Source organism: Daktulosphaira vitifoliae, unplaced genomic scaffold, assembly GCF_025091365.1.
Source record: "Daktulosphaira vitifoliae isolate Bord-2020 unplaced genomic scaffold, ASM2509136v1 Scaffold_1, whole genome shotgun sequence".
Classification (NCBI taxonomy): Eukaryota; Metazoa; Arthropoda; class Insecta; order Hemiptera; family Phylloxeridae; genus Daktulosphaira; species Daktulosphaira vitifoliae.
The window spans coordinates 73,545,547-73,563,361 of NW_026099572.1; the positions used below are offsets into that span (position 1 = coordinate 73,545,547).

The window sequence follows — 17,815 nt, forward strand, 5'->3', positions numbered from 1 at the left end:
GAAAACAGGTGTTAGACAATGAATATACTACGCTAAGAATTATTGTTCCATCTGCTTTATTATATAGCTATTTAATAATATGTTCGGTCTTATGTACATTTTTTATTCTCTGTTTTATGGTCAGTAATTTGTTGCCTTAACATTCATTTTAAATTTATTTTTGTTACCTTCATAAGAAATAGTTTTTACAATTAGTAGTCACATTTAAACATTTTTAATAATCTATGATTTTAATTTATTACCAATTTAAAACTCATATTTGATTTAAATACAAATTTAGCGCAACGGAGGTGGTACAATCAAGCTAAACTACCTCCCTTTAATATTCTCAACAACAGTGCAATTATTTTTTATTATATTTTTATTTTTGCAATATTATTTTATTTGGTTAAATTGAATTCATTACAGTCAAGGTATGTTCTTTACAACGATTTTAACTTTAATTTCGAATCTTTATTATCAGTTATATTTAATTTCACTTTTACATCGTTTACTACTATTTCTAGTAGAGAAGTAATAGTCATTTACAATTCAAATGAATGGGCTTATCACAAATAAGTAACTTAATTAAAAAAAGTGTGAGAAATGGACCTCACACACTTTATTGAATTAATTACCATTTCACTCAATATAATATGATTACTAAATCTTTGATAGCAAGGACATGAATTATACTCGTCGATTATGAATACAATGAGGACATTTTTTTATACTTAACTTGCTTATGATGGCGACTATGGATCTTTTCATCTAAGAGTATATTCACAACGGTCATGAGACGACAACCTCGAGCGAAAACAATTGAAATCCTCGCGGTGATGAAATAATATAATAATAGATACTTTTGCCTTAAGATACGAGAAAATATTTGATTGCGACCGGTTATGAAACTAGCTGTGATAGTGGTTATCAAACACCTACAAATATTTGAGTGCAAGTATTAAAACACGCAAGTTCGGTCATATAAATACTCTACTAGAATAAATTTCTTTCATGCCGCACCCGTTGTAACTTTTGTATAACTAATAAGTATTACTTAAACACATAACAAGCTACGGACATAGTGACGGCTTTCTTTTAAGCCACCGACATTTCCGCGTTCGAATTAGACTGGTCAAAGTTGTTGTTGGTTAATAATATCTTAAGCCGGGTTAATATGTATAAAATTGCGTATTCGTAATTTATAAATAAGCGCAGTGCAGGTTTGGCGTTATTCCAATCATAATTATACTGTTGAAACACACCTGAAAGTTATTGGATCGAGTGATTTGCATAATTTAGGAAGTTCTCGCAGGAAATCATTTTTTGTTTGCGTAGGAGTGTTTCAAAACTGGAAACACCACCACGTACCTATAAATTTTATTTGAAGTCGGTATTATTTTATTTGATGATATGAATCAGTATATAATCAAAAGAGGCAAATGACAGTACGGCGCCTTCTAAATCACAACATTCACCTGATATCGCGGTGACATAACACTGAAAATAACATTGCGAAAAGAGATTTCACCAGCCAGCTAAAAAGTCTGCAGCTGTGTCTGTTTTGTCTGGTTGCCGGCGATAACAATTGGTACGTCCCAGTGACGGACGTGTTTCGTTAGAGAAAGTGGCGTACAATAGAGATGATTTTCCAGAAATCCTTCTGTGATGTAGAAGAGTTGTTACATGTAAAGGTCATCACATCGAGCTTTTCGGGTCGCCAATCGGTCGTATAATGAACAGTTTTAATTGAGCCTTGAAGAACGCACGGATCTCCTTCGGGTGGTGTCGACACTTATGTACAAAGATATATTGAAAATATTGGTGGAATAAGACGTAGGAAAAGTAATTATTTTGAAACAAAAAAATAAATAAAGCAATTGTACTGGTAAACTAGGTCACTCGACAACCTATACCGAAAATTATATTGTCGATGCCGCCAATAGTCGGCCACAACATACAATACACTCTAACACAAAACCGGGTTATTCTGTTATTTATGTTATGTTTTAGATAGGGCCAAGGATATATGTTAGTTTCATAGCAATTTTAGCAGATATACGTGTGTTTTTATCATAATAAATTAGTTACCCGTATATGCATGCCATTAACATCTGCAGCTTTCATTCACAAAGAATAGATAGGTACATGTTAACTACCTAGTGTAATTTTCGTCATTGAGTTAATTTATATTGTAATTACTTCATTTCACTAGTATGTGCTCGCAAATAACATCTTATTCAAATACTTACACTTTTAAAAATATATGTCCGAATTTTCACATACGTGTACTGCAAGTTATTAACGCATAAAATGTTAATGAATAGTGACAAAAATATTATATGTACGAATTCTTCGATACTTAATAGTAAAATTACACTACTCATGTTTAAAAGTAACGTATATATATTAAAAGTATCATACTGACGTATGTGAATTTTTGGATAATTTTTTACATTATATCTGTGAGTATTGTTGTGAGATCATTTCATTATAATTTAAATATTTGTAATTGTTGATTTGGATACTTTTGCTAAAATGTTATGATACTCCTAGTTTGAAGTTTCTCATTTTGTCAATTAAAAAATTAGTTCCGACACATATTATTTTACGTAGACTCCATAAGACATAAATGTCTTTAGAAAATTATAATTTTTGATTATAGATGAGTCAACTATAGTAATTGAAAATATAATTGAAACTAATGAAAAGAACAAAAAGACCTACTGTTGATTAATTTCGCTTTAGAAAGAACGAACGATCACTTCTCTTGACAAATGATCAAAGCTAGTGTAGCGGTTATATCACAAAAACGAAGTTTTAGTGTTCTCTTTTTTTATTGTTTTCTAAATTTTTTTAAGTTTTTTTCGCGTTTCAAGGACTTTATTAGATATTATGTGCATTATTACAGATGCGTTTCATTAAGCTAAATTAATTATCAGAACGCATGATCTTCTTTTGGTTGTATCCGACTTGTCCATGGGGGTCGATAATGACCGGAGCAAAAATAAAAGAATAAATTATTTATTTCAAAATCATCAGTACAAGTTAAAGTATAAAGATACTTAAAGTGGCCTTGGCATCAAGCCATGCAAAAGTACTCAATGTTGAACTATCAATTTTTCAACAATATGTTTTATATTTGTTGAACTATCAAAATCATATTTAATATTTTATTTGTACAACAAAAGTGTAAAATTAAAAAAAATCGTACTTTTGCAAAACCGTTTCTAGTTTTTGTCACCTAATTCATTATTTAAAAAATAATGGCATCTATTAAACTATAACAAGAGAAAAGACGATGGGTTTTTATTCTGGCTCATGATCAATACTTTCACTGAAACTTCTTCAATTCAAAATTTTAAAAGCTTATCATTATTTAAGATTTTTTTTATACAACTATAGTTAATCTTTCTTTTATGTAGTAAATAATGCGAGCATGCTTTCTCGAGACTAAAAAAACATTTGATCTAAGATTTGTTTTGTATTCCTGTGTAAGTACAATATCCTTGTTGGGAAGTTAATTTTTACTCTTTCAAATCTTCTTCATCATTAACCGTGGCATAAGTCCAAACAGGTGTTCCGTTATTTTTTTTTCATCTTCCATTAGATTGTATTGAGGTATATAATTTATTCACTTTCATCGTTGTGAATCATTAAGTTAATTATTAACTCGACCATTTGCGTACAAACTGTCTCCGCGTAACTAACTTATTTTCAAGCATAACATATACTGTATTAGATCATACCAAAGTTATTTATTAAATACAGTTGTACAATATCGTATCATCACTTGTATGGTTAAAACATTGTGTTCACTAGCGAAATGCTACGTGTTTACATAATGATATTTGGTGTTTGGTCCGTTATTGTAGTATAGAAATTAAATAAGGATATCATAAACGAATTCTGTAGAACATGACTATTTTCTCAGTTACGTAAACAGTTAAAAAGAGGATTAGTAAGATTTTAACGTTGTCTAGCAATAAACATCCTATAAAAAATAAACAATTTAATGAATTTTCACACGCTGACGTTGATCTTAACCTACAGCAACCATCATCATGTTCGTCTTCCCAAGTTTTACTCGTGGACAATACAAAAAGATTTTTCTGTAATTATTTATATAGAAATTTAGAATATACGACATCTGTTAAAAAAATAATAACCCTCACAACCTACTATTGTGTACTGTAACAATCGTACCCAAATTGTAAATAATGTCCGTCCAACAGGTGTGCGAGGTGATGAAAATGTCAAGACTATCAAGTTCGTCTGATTCGTTTGAACCGCTTTCAATGTTATTCTTATTCGATAATAAGTATTTTAATTGGTTCTGATGTCTGTTGTTTTAATTGCTCTTAATACTGATATATTAGACTAAGCGAGCTATATGGAGTAATTGCTATTTAACGAATACGTCCTAAATATGCATAGACAATGATTGAAAAATCAATAAATCGAATAACATCTTTTCTTCTGAATAAAAATACTAATAAAAAATTCCAAGTCAAAAACTAAACTTAATTCATTTAAATGTCGACGTTACATCATAAAGCAAATAATAATTTTTTTCTTATAGTTCGTAGTACATTCGTTTGACAAGTCAATAGAACACATATTGAATTTTCTATCTGATTTTATTTATTGAAACAATTGAAATACAGTCACTCAAGTCGTCTATGGGCCACACGCAAAAAGATGGTTCAATAAGAAGCTAAATAATACATAACTCGGTCTTTTTTTTACGATACATAAGGTCTTAAGCAATTTATAATTACGAGATTTTTATATAACATCAATTACCTTCGTAGGTTACAATTATGTTCTTGCTGCATTAGTTGTATGTTTACTGAAAATATACAAAGGAATATAACTGCATTCACTATTGTTATTTATTCTCCATTAATAAGTCATTGTTTCTTTGCCAACGTTACAATCCTTCTTAACAGACTTAGACGAATGGATCAACTACGTGACTTGCCAATCAATCGAATTTAGTTATTCGATTTGATTTGTTTCTTATTAATACAAAAAAAAACACGATATCCGGTTTGTTAGCAGTCGAGTTATAAGCCTATTGAGAATATTAGCCGTTAAGTACAGTTACAAAGAAAATACTTTTCTCTGTGCACATTCATAGATACTACCTCCGTTTAGCAATTCATTTAATAGAATATTAATGCTACCCAATACTGGTATCACGAGGCAATAAATATAATTGGATATAATGAGAGTGGTACCCAATGTCTCACAATTTATCAAATGATTTTTGATTTTATAGAGACATTAAGTCCCAACAAAATTAGCAAACATTTATTCATCCTCAAAAAAAATTCTGTTTTATGTCATTTAATACTTTTTAATTATAAAAGTTCTATCACATGTGTATTTCTTTATTGATACGCTTAAAATGCATGTAAATTTATTAATTGGAGGCAAATTATACATCATTATTAAAAACAAACACTGACAAAAACTGTTAAGTCTTCAATTTAACACTCAATAATCAACATAATTATTCCAACGGAAATCCAAAATTAACACTATAACGTTTCACATAAATTTTATACATCTGTTTTAATAAGGTAGCTATGATATTTGTATTAAAAAATAGTAAAACTGAAAGGAAAGTCAACTGTTTTTTATGAATTAATTTATTGAATGATATAATTATATAAGCGAACAATTCAAAATTAGAATTCAGCCCATAAACTAAATTAATTATATGTTATTCCCTAGTAATAATACATTAGTGTAATTTATTCAATAGTGTATATGTAGAAATTATCAAAATAGAAGTATATTCTGACCATAAAAAATAAATAAAATAAACGATCATGTGAAAGTTTATATTTTTACTAACGATCTTCTGGATCAAACTACCTAAATCAAGCATTTAAAACTGTAATTTTTGTTAAACAAACAAGATGTTAGGTAAGCTGAATGCAAGTTTTTGTTTAATCTCTAGGCAGTCATTATCGAGATGAATATAAATTCATTAAATTAAATGAATAACCAATAACATCTGAATCCCATCATGATCGAATAATTAAATTATTATTTCGGTTTTTTTAAAGATAATATTAACAATTCTGAACTTACGAAAAAATCCATTCACTTAAGATTATTTGTAGGAATTATCAAAGTACTATTTTTTAACACAAAAAAACTTCCATATAGAAACAAAAATTCTATTTATTTCTTGTGTCCATCCAACATAATAAAAAAGCGAATATATAGTCATACAATAAGTATAATGAATATATATATATAATAAGTCAACCATAAGAACGCAAGTGTTTAATTTTTCAAATGATGAACATAAGTCGCCTCATCTTATACGAACTTATGTATTTAAGGCATAAAGAAACATTGAGTTAAGGTACGTGTGTATGAGTGACCCCTTGGAAAGTATTCAAAGGAGTAATATTACACCTTTGGCAATAACGTACACGGAGCGATACAGTATTTATCAAAAGCGCACGAGCACATAGCCTCTAAAAAAGATTCTGTTTAATTAATGCTCCTAATCAAATCAAATCCGATTAGCCATAGCGATTCCAAGACGACTAGGGTCGTAAATTCAACCAACGGATTAACAGTATACAGTAATTTTTTTCAATCACAATTTCAATAATCCGGCAATAACATATTTCATTAGCACTGTGATCTCATAATAGTGTTAGAAATGTTATACACCATACCTTTCTCTGGATTATTATCCTTGTTGCGCAACGCTTTTCGGTGGCACTATCTCTGCGCACTTTCCTCATACTCAGTCAGTATTTTTGGTTATTTATGAATGTAAAAATAGTCTTGTTTTCTTTTTATTTATTTTAGCTGCGATTGATTATAAAAAAAAATTCTACCTCGACTAACGACCGCAATCCGTCTGACAGACTAACACGATGCATAACACGTATAATTCATATATCATCAAGAATTAGAACACACACTAAAATGTTTCAAGCTTAAATCTCAATTATTATTCCTTATAAACAAGTAGTTGGCGGGTGCATAAATCAAACGTTATGTCAGTCGAGTACTGTGCAACTACTATATGTTGTCTAAATAGACTAATATGTTACATGTGGTGCCCGTATTGGAGAAGAACGTGCATTCAATTTTGTTATATACAAAATAAATTAAAACGTTAAAGTAAATTAAATAATGTTCATTAAAAATATTAGGGTGTTATGTTTGTCTTCCGTTTTTGGTCATGAGGTGAAGTTAAAACGCTGCCGGCGTCAAGCATATCCGAGACCTCTCCCCCAATGCACATTATCGTTATAAAGCATACAATAATAATTCTAGCGCTACATTGGCAAACACAATTGTTCAAATACACCAAACGAAGTCATATCAAACGCCGTGATAACATGATATATTATTTCAATGATATGCATTTACCATACGAATCATAGTTATCATGCGATTTAGATACTCGACCGTCACACGGTGTTTGACGGCGATACATAATGTCTTATGAAGTCGGTATATTGAACATTTGCTGGTTTTGTATTTTAATGACATAACTAAATGCAGCATTCAAACTTTAGACAACGAGAAAGTGACAATATGATTTTATCAAGACGGATTGGTTAGTTATAAATTCCTATGGTATTCGAATCACAGCAATATCAAACGCACTTTCGACGACCGAAATTATTCATGTAAAAAACAACTCGCGATCCTAGGCGAGGTTAGGATGTATTTTTTTTTTACTTCATTCAAATATAACTGCTAGGAGGCAATACTCTTTACCTGGTTTACAATTGAAGTAGATCACCGTCGAAATGCTGCACTGTCATCGGCCTATTGTCGACCGTATTCGTTTCGCCAATATTCAATTATATGCCACCCAATCTTAATTCTGACATTTCGACCCCGAAGCATTGCGTTAGCGTTCAACAGTAAACTTAGGACACGACAAAACCTTACCAGTCATTCCTTATTTCAATCGGCTTGTTATTGTGATACTCGAGTCAATGAAATCTCGAGAAAGAATGAACACATTGCAGTATTCCGGTTTTGATATTTGTTGAGTATTACGTTTTTTGATTTCCATTACATTGACGAAATCAGTATCATTAAATTATACGTAAGTTTACCTCAGTTTTTTTTTTTTAATGTTATAGGCTTATTTATTATTATTATAAATTTAATTAATTCGACAAGAAGAAATCAATTATTTATCGGTTAGTCTTAATGAAAAGAACTTGACTTGTTAAATATAAAACATACTTGATTTTTATGTGACCTCCTGTGGCTGTTTCTAACTGTCCTATCTATTTTTTATTATATAAAAACCTGGGAGTCTAGTTAATTATCAAACGCTTTCTCGGTTTTATCAATTACAGTAATTTTATTCAAATTAAAGTTTTCATTACATGTAAAAAACATAAAATGATTTGCATATAACTTTCGTGGATTGACCGAATATAAATACTCATTATCATGTAATAGTTAATCTTTTCGTTTTCATAAGGATTTTGACGAAAATTTAATTACTAGTTTTTATGCATTTTCTACGTTCATCAATGATAATTATAAATAAATTGTCAAGTTAAAATCATGCAAAAATATAATGACATAAACTATAACAAACCGTTGAGTATATAAGTTACTCGTCTACAAAGTATTGTTAATCTGTAAAAGAATAAAAATGAATAACTATTTGCAAATTCAAAACTTGATCATTACTCTCATAACACTTTTTATCTTTAAACCGAAATATTCTTCTGTTATTTCTTGTTTATATCATACAAAGTAAATGTTGTCAGAAGTGTTAACTTAACAAAAATAGTATAAAATATTTACACTTTAACATCAGCTTGCTTTAACACTTACGATAAAATCATTAATATTATTTCTTCTTCGCACGTTTACGCGGTTCTCTTTATTAAATCTTTAACTAGACATTTTTTATGCTCAATTGGCGAAACACGTATTATTCTAAACATTGCACTCGTATGCTTTCACAAAAAAAAAAAACATATCTATACCATCTAGACGGTACTCATCACTTAAAAACGTGTCGGACGCAACTATGAATTTCATGTGTTAATTTTTGACACAATCAACTACAAATATTTTCACTTTGTAACACATTATATAATTTCTTATATTTAAATAAACAACAAAGCAAAACCTTAATGAAGCACACAGTAATATTTAGAACAAGTATTACTTACGGTAATAAACATACCTAAAAATAAAAGTTATTTCTGAATTATTAAAAAATAAACTTTGATTAAAACGTGACGTGTAAGCAGTAACATATATTTAAGAAGTTATACGAAAAATTATTGAAATTCGCAAACTTAATTAAGGCTTAATAGAACAATACACTTTTTGCATCTTGTTACGTTCGTGAACCGTCTATGTATAAAATTTTACATAATCTTAGCCTACATTTTTATGGGGTTTTTTGGAAAGTAAAATTTACCGAAAATTTGTTAAATAATATTTTACTAATATCCTTTTTTAGACAAAAATATTGTAATGTCTAATCATAAAATAGTGTTATCTGTTGACAGCAAATTGATATTCATCGTCATCGGTACGCTTTCCTTGGGTTCCTCTTCTTACGGTACTATTGGTTTACAATTTTTAACAACAAACTGAAACAACTATGAGTTACGGAAGTATCGTGACAGGTCATATGGATATAATGAAGACTTTCTCCATTAAAGCAGAGAAGTTACCAAATTTAAAACACACTAAGTTAAACCTCAGCATTCAATACTATCTTATTAAAATCATCACAATATTATCGGTCCCATCATCTCCTTGCAGAGGCGTCACCTTACAATGCGTTTTAAGTAGCAGCAGCTTGCAAGTAAAAAAACAATATCATACGATTGACATTAGGACAAAGACTGATAATTGTTGTGCAACAGACCGTAATGTATGTATAGAGCCATGTGATAACCCTGTGTACACTATTGACGGCATCCGTCGTGAATCTTTATGACAGTCTACAAAAAGACGACGCTATCAATATCAAGTTTATGAAAAACAAATAAATTGTCATTACTATACATTAAAAGAACTAGCTTAGCAACACACTATCATGGATATTGTAGAAATTAGCGTATTGTGCAAAACATACGATGTTAAATTTTCCCTTCATTATGGCATTATTTAAAGAACATATTTCATGTATACGCGTATACATTATGCATAAAACTATTATTAGTTGTTCGCTATTATAGTCTTATATGCATGTGCATAAAGTTGTAAAATCTATTGTATGTATTAATATTTCGTGGCTGTAGCCAAGTCATATTCTTCAATCATGGGCAATATTTAAATCCTATATTTACTTGTGAATGTAGTTTTAATTTAGACTTTGGCAAAGCCTGTCTTTGCAGTTAACTGCAAAGACGGGCTTATTGTTTTTTGTTATGATGGATGTAAGCGGATCTAAAAGACGTACACTTTTGCTCGAAGAATATAATAAGAACCAGTTGAATAATTAATGATAATGTGTGGTTGATTATTAAAACATACGTTACCAAAAACTTAAATAAACCGCCACGACAACACACGAAAGTGAACGATAACTGAATGTTTGCCGCGGGTGTCGACGGAATACGTCCCTGAATAACAATTGTTTGTTTAAATGGTATTTGAATAAACCACGTAACTTACTCTAAAAAACACTCGTCAATAGTAACAATAACAGTTGTCTATGTAAAACGTCCACTGAAAATAATACTCTTAATATTGTAATTATTACAAGTTATGATATATCGTGTTCTTGAACTGTGACCTAATCTTAGATTCGCTCAGGCAAAACATTTAACGATATATCATTACGGTTCGGGACCCACTTAAATATTCGCACGTGAACATGACGGGCGTGCAAAAATAGTCGAGTACACGATCAACGATTATACTTATGTAATGTTTTGAATCTGAAGGATAGTATAAATCCTCGCTTTTGAAAGTACACGTTAATACTTTTCGTTCATCTGTTATTTTGTTCAAATTTTATTTGATTATTTCATTGCCATTTATCAGTATTATTGTTTCAAATGAAATTAGAACAAAACGACTTTCTACATTATAATATTTCAATTTTCATGTATTTATAAAGCCACAATTACAACACATCAACGCAATTGGATAACTCCTATGTAAAATCCAAATAAATTCATAATTGTTCTCTTTGTTGGTAAATAGCGGATTCATCAAATGCATTCTAGATGGGATGATACAAAATAACGATAAATGTAAATTTGATGTACCTACAAATATTGTGTAATATTATTAAAATTATTTAATCCTTTACATTCGACTTCAATTTTAAATATTATACTACGATTATTATGAGAAATTACATTTGTAGACGTGAAATGTGTCTTGATTATAACGGTTTTCAAATCACTTTTACCTAGGTTTTTTTAATTTCTCTTCATTTTATGTACCTTGTGTGATAATTTTTACCGTACCTTATTCGCTTGTATATTCGTTGAACAATAGAGATATACAATAAGGTAAATGTCATAGGTAATTAATTAGCCATCGATAATATACACGCGAGATGTTTGTGTGTGTGGTCTCCACCGACGATTGCGGTCGTATACGTCTGTAATGTACTTTTGCGGTTGTATAATAATAATATTTATCTTATGTAGTTTTATTTTTCTGTTACAGAAATCGAAGCCAAAGAAGCGTGTAAATGGCTCAGGGCAGCTGGGTTTCCACAGTACGCGCAAATGTATGAAGGTGAGTCTTTTATAATGCACTATTTGTCATTTGGAATTTCACTTGTCTTACTATTATTGGCGTATATGTTTAGACTTGCAGTTCCCAATCGACGTGAACGGCGTACAAAAAGATCATCCATTCCTTGATTTGGACTCGCTGCAGTCGTTGTTCAGAAGGCTACATGCTCTAAATCGTTGTGCAAACATGAAGCTTGATTTTGCGCCCAAACATACGGTAAGTTCAATTCCAACAGTAATAAGAATTATTGCATAATTTTTAAAAATATTATTTTATTTATTTTTTAAAAAAATACGATTAAAAAAGTCGAGGTCAGGAACACTGGTTTTGAAAAGTAATCAAATCAATTACACACCGATTGAAATAACTCTATATCGTTATTTTATCAGATTTAAAAATAGTTGACAATTAAATAACAAAAATGACACCATATAGGAAATACCATTATTCTACTCAAACTAATAAATTAATAAAAAAACAATAAGGCAACAATTATGACTAAAAAAAATCGAAGATAATATAATTTTAGAACAAGCTAATGTACAGAGATGTCAATGCTATAAATATATAAAAAAAAAGACATATTGACAAAACATTTAAAAATATTTATTACGAAAATAGAAAATAATCACTTTTATCTAACAATTTTTTAATAAACTAGTTGTTTATTTTATCAAATCGAAGTCAATATTTTTATTAAAGAAATAAAAGTGTTCTTAAGTATGAAAGAAATTTGCGATCTCATTTGATAAAACAAAACTGATGTAAATTAATTTTTCGAACGTGTTATTATTTATTATGTTTTTTTAGGCTGACGAATCCGACTCCGAAGGAGAATGTGCGTTAAGCGAAAATTGGATGTTTCAGAGGGAATCGAGGCGCTGGTCTAGGGTAGATGATATTACCAAAAATGTCGTGATGTCAAATGACACCCGACAACAACAGTCTTCTGTGGTACCTCGATTTGATGACAGTACCTCTTTAACAGCTGTCCGAGTACCACCAAGTGTTCAGGACACTGAGCGGCCGCCTGAAACGGTCGATACTAACTGCAGGTACAGCGGCGGTTGTATGACACTCCCCTCGAATGTTGCGGTACCGGTGGAAACGGTTGCAGCCGATTTACTAGCATCGCGGTTCCGGAGGTCTGGTAGCGAGCGACTCCGTGACGGTGCCAAAGCCATCTTGCGTCGCGTGGAGAGCTTGAAGACCCGAAGACGGAAACAACGCAACCGCGACGGCGTCGTCATCGGTGCGCCTCAGGTCAGTGTCCGTCTAGCTGTTTAAGCATTATTATTATTTTTATTATATCATATCCATTATTATTAAACCGTCGCACTGGCGTGTCATCCTACGACTTCTTGCTTTATGCGCTTTCTTGATAAGTATAATTTTTCCACACATTCCATGCAGAACCTACTCGTGTTACATAACTCTGGACGATGTCTTTACCCCTCCTTTCTTACTGCACAACATTTACGTGGGTATTAAACGACACTCGTTAATGAGTTATTATTTTATAATAATGTACACGTATACTTACTAACAGATGCCCGAGTTTAACATGCACTGCCCGTTGAAAAATAATATGTATTCTTTGATGAAAATTCTCGTTGTTTGAGTTCTATCTAATCATTTTTATAATTATAAAGATTAAATGAAAACAGCAACCTTTTAATTGCATAAATCAAATTTTAAAAACATTTATAGCAAACTGAAATACTTTCATCAAATAATGTTAGACGCCAATAATTTTCAATCCAAATCAAAGCGAGTCCGATGAAATACTATGAGACAACATCTTGGTGGATTCTTCGTCTTCTTCAATCGAGTTGGAAAACGTATAAATACTACCTATATAAATAGATTTTTCAAATTTTTGTTTACTTGAATTTATTTATATCGAAATTAATTTTTTTAGTTGAGTTCTGTATACTCGCATGATTAATAGCCTCATAAATTTGTCACATTTCCAGCACTCCATTAGTATTTGAAAAACCCGATGCCCTTGACTGCCAATAAACAATAATGCTCAAGCGAAATGTTACTTCTTATGTATACATGTGTAATACTTATAGTTTAACTCTTGATAAATAGTCGTTTAATCAATTTCTGTCACAGTGTATGATTTTTTAACATCGCCACGTTTATACTATGACCCTATGTCTTCTATCAAATGAATAAATAGTTCTCTGCGTGTCATAATGATTGAGATAAGTTTTATTTAACATTATTTTCGAATCACACTTTACTGGCTTTTAATGTCAAATTATGGCGTAGGCTCAACTATTCAAAATTACTTAAAGTACGAGGTCCCATTAAGTAAAACACGTTTATATGTAATTCATCTTGTTTTTCTGAACATTATTTTTCATTGAATCGATTAGACTAGACTCTAAAGATGTGTTATTTTTTATATATATACAAACTTACAGATTATTGATGTCGCTTCGATGCAACAAAAAATGAAGGAATTGAATTGTGTGGACGTAACGCCACCAGACTCTCCAATGGCCGAAGATTTGAAAAACAAACGGTTCTTGGCCAAACCTGAATCTCTTGATTCGTTGGCGTACTCTGATTCGGATTTATCTTGGAAAAACGAATATACCGATGCTAATAGTAATAACACCAAGGTAAATTGTTGATACTCGCATCAATTTTGCATAAAAATTATCTTAATAAGTTATTATTATTTAATTTATCTATAGCCTCTTCTCGACTTTATGACCAACAGATTTTCATCTCCAAACAGTAGCCAAGATAGTCAAACATATAAAAACAAAGGTGTGTACAAAATTCGTAATTTTATCACTCAGTAAAACAATAATTTTCATCGAAATATATACTTAGAAAGTAAATGACATAATTTAGTAACAAAAAATAAAAAATTACTTTTACTTGTAGTTCTTTTTCAATGACGCATTTAATTATGCTCTGTTACTAATTACTTAGTCATGTATATTGATCCAACAGCCATACAACGAATAAAATATTCGTTAATATTATAATTTAATAATTTTATTTATTATTCATCACTGAAATTTGTATGTTTTGTGTGAAATTTTTCGATTACAATTTTATGTATATAATAAATATCATTGCATTTATAGTTATAATATTCTATAAAGTGATTATTTTTCTCATTAAAAATTTTGTATTGCGCCATCCCATAATTAACAATATTTAATGATTTACACATATGTTTAGACAATGACAGTGTTGATTCGGTTTCGAGCGCAGTGCAAGACAGTGATCAAGAGTTAACACCTAAGTCAAAGTAAAATAATTTAATATTTTAATATTTTAACACAAAAAAGTGATAACCTAAACATTTTTTCAGAAAATCAGTTGTGCGATGGCACAGTTTCCAAAAGACTAAACAACGACCTGACTCATTAGTTGGACATACTATTGGGTCTCTCACGGTCGGCCAGCTCTTAGTATTACGCAAATTGTCTTTACTTAAGCTCACAGCTATTATGGAAAGATATTGTCCAACACATAGAACCGGATGGAACTGGGAGCTACCAAAGTTTATGCGTAAAACTAAAGTATCCGATCCAAAAGGTAAGTAAATAATCGTATTAAAATATAAGTTATTTGATTTTTTTAAGTGAAATTATTTTATTTGAAGAAATTGTTTACTAATGTATCGTACAGAATTTTAATACAGAAATATATTTTTATTTTTATATTGCAATATATTCTATCATTTCATAATTCAAAATATACTATATTATGTTCTATCAGATCATTTACTTAGTCAACACTTCTCTTGTTTTCTGTCTTTTTTGATTTCCAATCAAATTTATTTCCTTATTCGTTTGATCTTAATCAAGCAGTGATAAATAGAATTATATATTATTATTATGATATTAAACAATTATTTTACATTATTTCAGATAAATCTGTGTTTGGCGTTCCATTGATAACTAACGTACAGAAAAATGGATCAGCACTACCGCCTTTCATACAATCAGCTTTCCGTTGGCTCGAGGAGAACGCTCTGGATCATGTCGGCTTATTCAGAAAGCCAGGAGTTAAATCCCGTATACAGCGTTTGAAACAATTGGCAGAATCTGAACCAGATAATATTAAGTTTGAAAATCATCAAGCTTACGATGTTGCCGACATGGTAAAACAGTACTTCCGTGAATTACCCGAAGCTTTACTTACCAATAAGCTATCAGAAAGTTTTATTGCTATTTTTCAACGTATGTGTAATTCTCATTTAAAAGTAATATACAATAATAAAACCAAAAAATTAATCGTATCGTTTTACTTAAGATGTTCCAGTGTACTTACAGAAAGAAGCTGTTCATTGTACAGTTTTGCTGTTACCTGATGAACACCGAGAAGCCTTGTATACTTTACTGAACTTTTTACATCACGTATCATTAAAGAGTGACGTTAACCAAATGTCTGCTAGTAATTTGGCAGTGTGTTTGGCGCCATCCTTATTTCATCTTGGAAATAGTAATTCTCACGGTAGTTCTGGTTCAACACCTCCTAGTCCAGGAGGCTCCCAACGATCATCATCTGTTTCACCTCGACGCAATCAAACAAACATCGGATTACCGGATTCCAAACAGCTAGGCCAGAATAAATCAGCCCATGACTGTCTGCTCTTTCTCATCAAACAATACAGAGAACTTTATACGGTACGCGTCAATATGCTTTTTAATCGTAACTTGATTAATAAGCTGATATCAATGATAACTAAAATCTATTTTTTCAGATGTCAGATGATATTATGAGCCAATGTCACTTCAGTTATATGGATGAGAGTATTCCTATAAATTTAGATGATCTTGGGGCGGAAATGGGTCACGACTGGAAAGGATACTTAAACGTTTGCACAAATGCACTCCTCAAAGAAGTCAAAGACAAGTAAATATAGAACAGTTAAACCTCCTAGTCATATTTTTTATCAATAGTAAACATTTAATTACACTTACAGAAATAGAGGATGGATTACGATGGGAAGCTTTGAAAACGTTGACATATCTTACAAGAAAGTTGGAGATGGACACCCATTAAGACTTTGGCGCGTGTGCACTGAAATAGAAGCACCGCCTACAGAGGTACTTACAAGGATACTATGGGAAAGACATGTATGGGATAAAGAACTTGTATCCGCCCGAGTGGTTATGAAAATGGATACACAAGCTGAACTTTATCAGTACACCAATTCTGCCATGGAACCACATTTGACCAAAGATTACTGTGTAATAAGGTCGTGGAGAACCAATTTGAATAAAGGAGGTTGTGCGATCGTTGAGACATCTGTTGAACACCTAGAAGCTAAATTACCAAAAGGCTCTGTTCGCGGCATTGTGTTGGCATCTAGATATTTAATTGAACCATGTGGTTCAGGTAAATCAAGAGTCATCCACCTTTCTAGAGTAGATACCAAGTAAGATTATAATATTAAGCAACAATATAACATACAATTTTTTAACCATAAATTTTACATTTTTTTTGTAGGGGAAGAACTAGCGAATGGTACAATAAAATTTATGGTCATATTACTTCCAAATACCTGTCAAAAATTCGAAAATCTTTTGAACACTCCGCTGAAGGTCCCGAAAGTAAAGTGTAATAATTAAATATTTGTACAAATTATTTTTATTTTTCTGTAAATATTTGTTATTTTCTTTCTCTTACTAATTAAATATGAACCTTACTTTATACATTTTTGATACTTTTGGTTCTGTTATTTTATTTTATATAAAATATAATATATTGCCCATTACAATTTAGACTGATCACTCTAGGGACATTATATACTTTTCCGAATATTAATTTATTGCAATTATCATAACTCATAAATCATAATTATTAAAAAAAATATATTATGAAGTTGGTCAAGCACAGGATCATATTTTACTTAAAAGTAAGCTGCAGTTTTACCAATTATCTATAGTTCCTATAGTGTAAAATAATATGATTACAAAATCATTATATAACTACAATCAATTATTTACCATTTTCGTAGACAAGTTTATATATAAATTAATTTATATTATGACCATATTATTATTTTTATAAAATAATCACATCACATGGCATATAAAAATAATGAAATTAGTAA

At 30.5% G+C, this 17,815-nt stretch overlaps 1 protein-coding gene across 1 annotated transcript in view; it reads left to right on the forward strand.

Moving 5' to 3' along the window:
• LOC126895485 (rho GTPase-activating protein 7) overlaps positions 1-17,416 on the forward strand; it is a 71,424-nt gene extending 54,008 nt beyond the window's left edge. The window contains exons 9-20 of the mRNA XM_050667410.1: positions 11,647-11,718; positions 11,792-11,934; positions 12,529-12,981; positions 14,154-14,354; positions 14,430-14,505; positions 14,929-14,998; positions 15,062-15,288; positions 15,624-15,935; positions 16,009-16,382; positions 16,460-16,611; positions 16,682-17,137; positions 17,209-17,416. Coding sequence (XP_050523367.1) covers positions 11,647-11,718; positions 11,792-11,934; positions 12,529-12,981; positions 14,154-14,354; positions 14,430-14,505; positions 14,929-14,998; positions 15,062-15,288; positions 15,624-15,935; positions 16,009-16,382; positions 16,460-16,611; positions 16,682-17,137; positions 17,209-17,323 — 2,651 coding nt within the window. The 3' untranslated portion in view covers positions 17,324-17,416. The remainder of the gene's footprint in view (positions 1-11,646; positions 11,719-11,791; positions 11,935-12,528; positions 12,982-14,153; positions 14,355-14,429; positions 14,506-14,928; positions 14,999-15,061; positions 15,289-15,623; positions 15,936-16,008; positions 16,383-16,459; positions 16,612-16,681; positions 17,138-17,208) is intronic.
• The last annotated feature ends 399 nt before the right edge of the window (positions 17,417-17,815 follow it).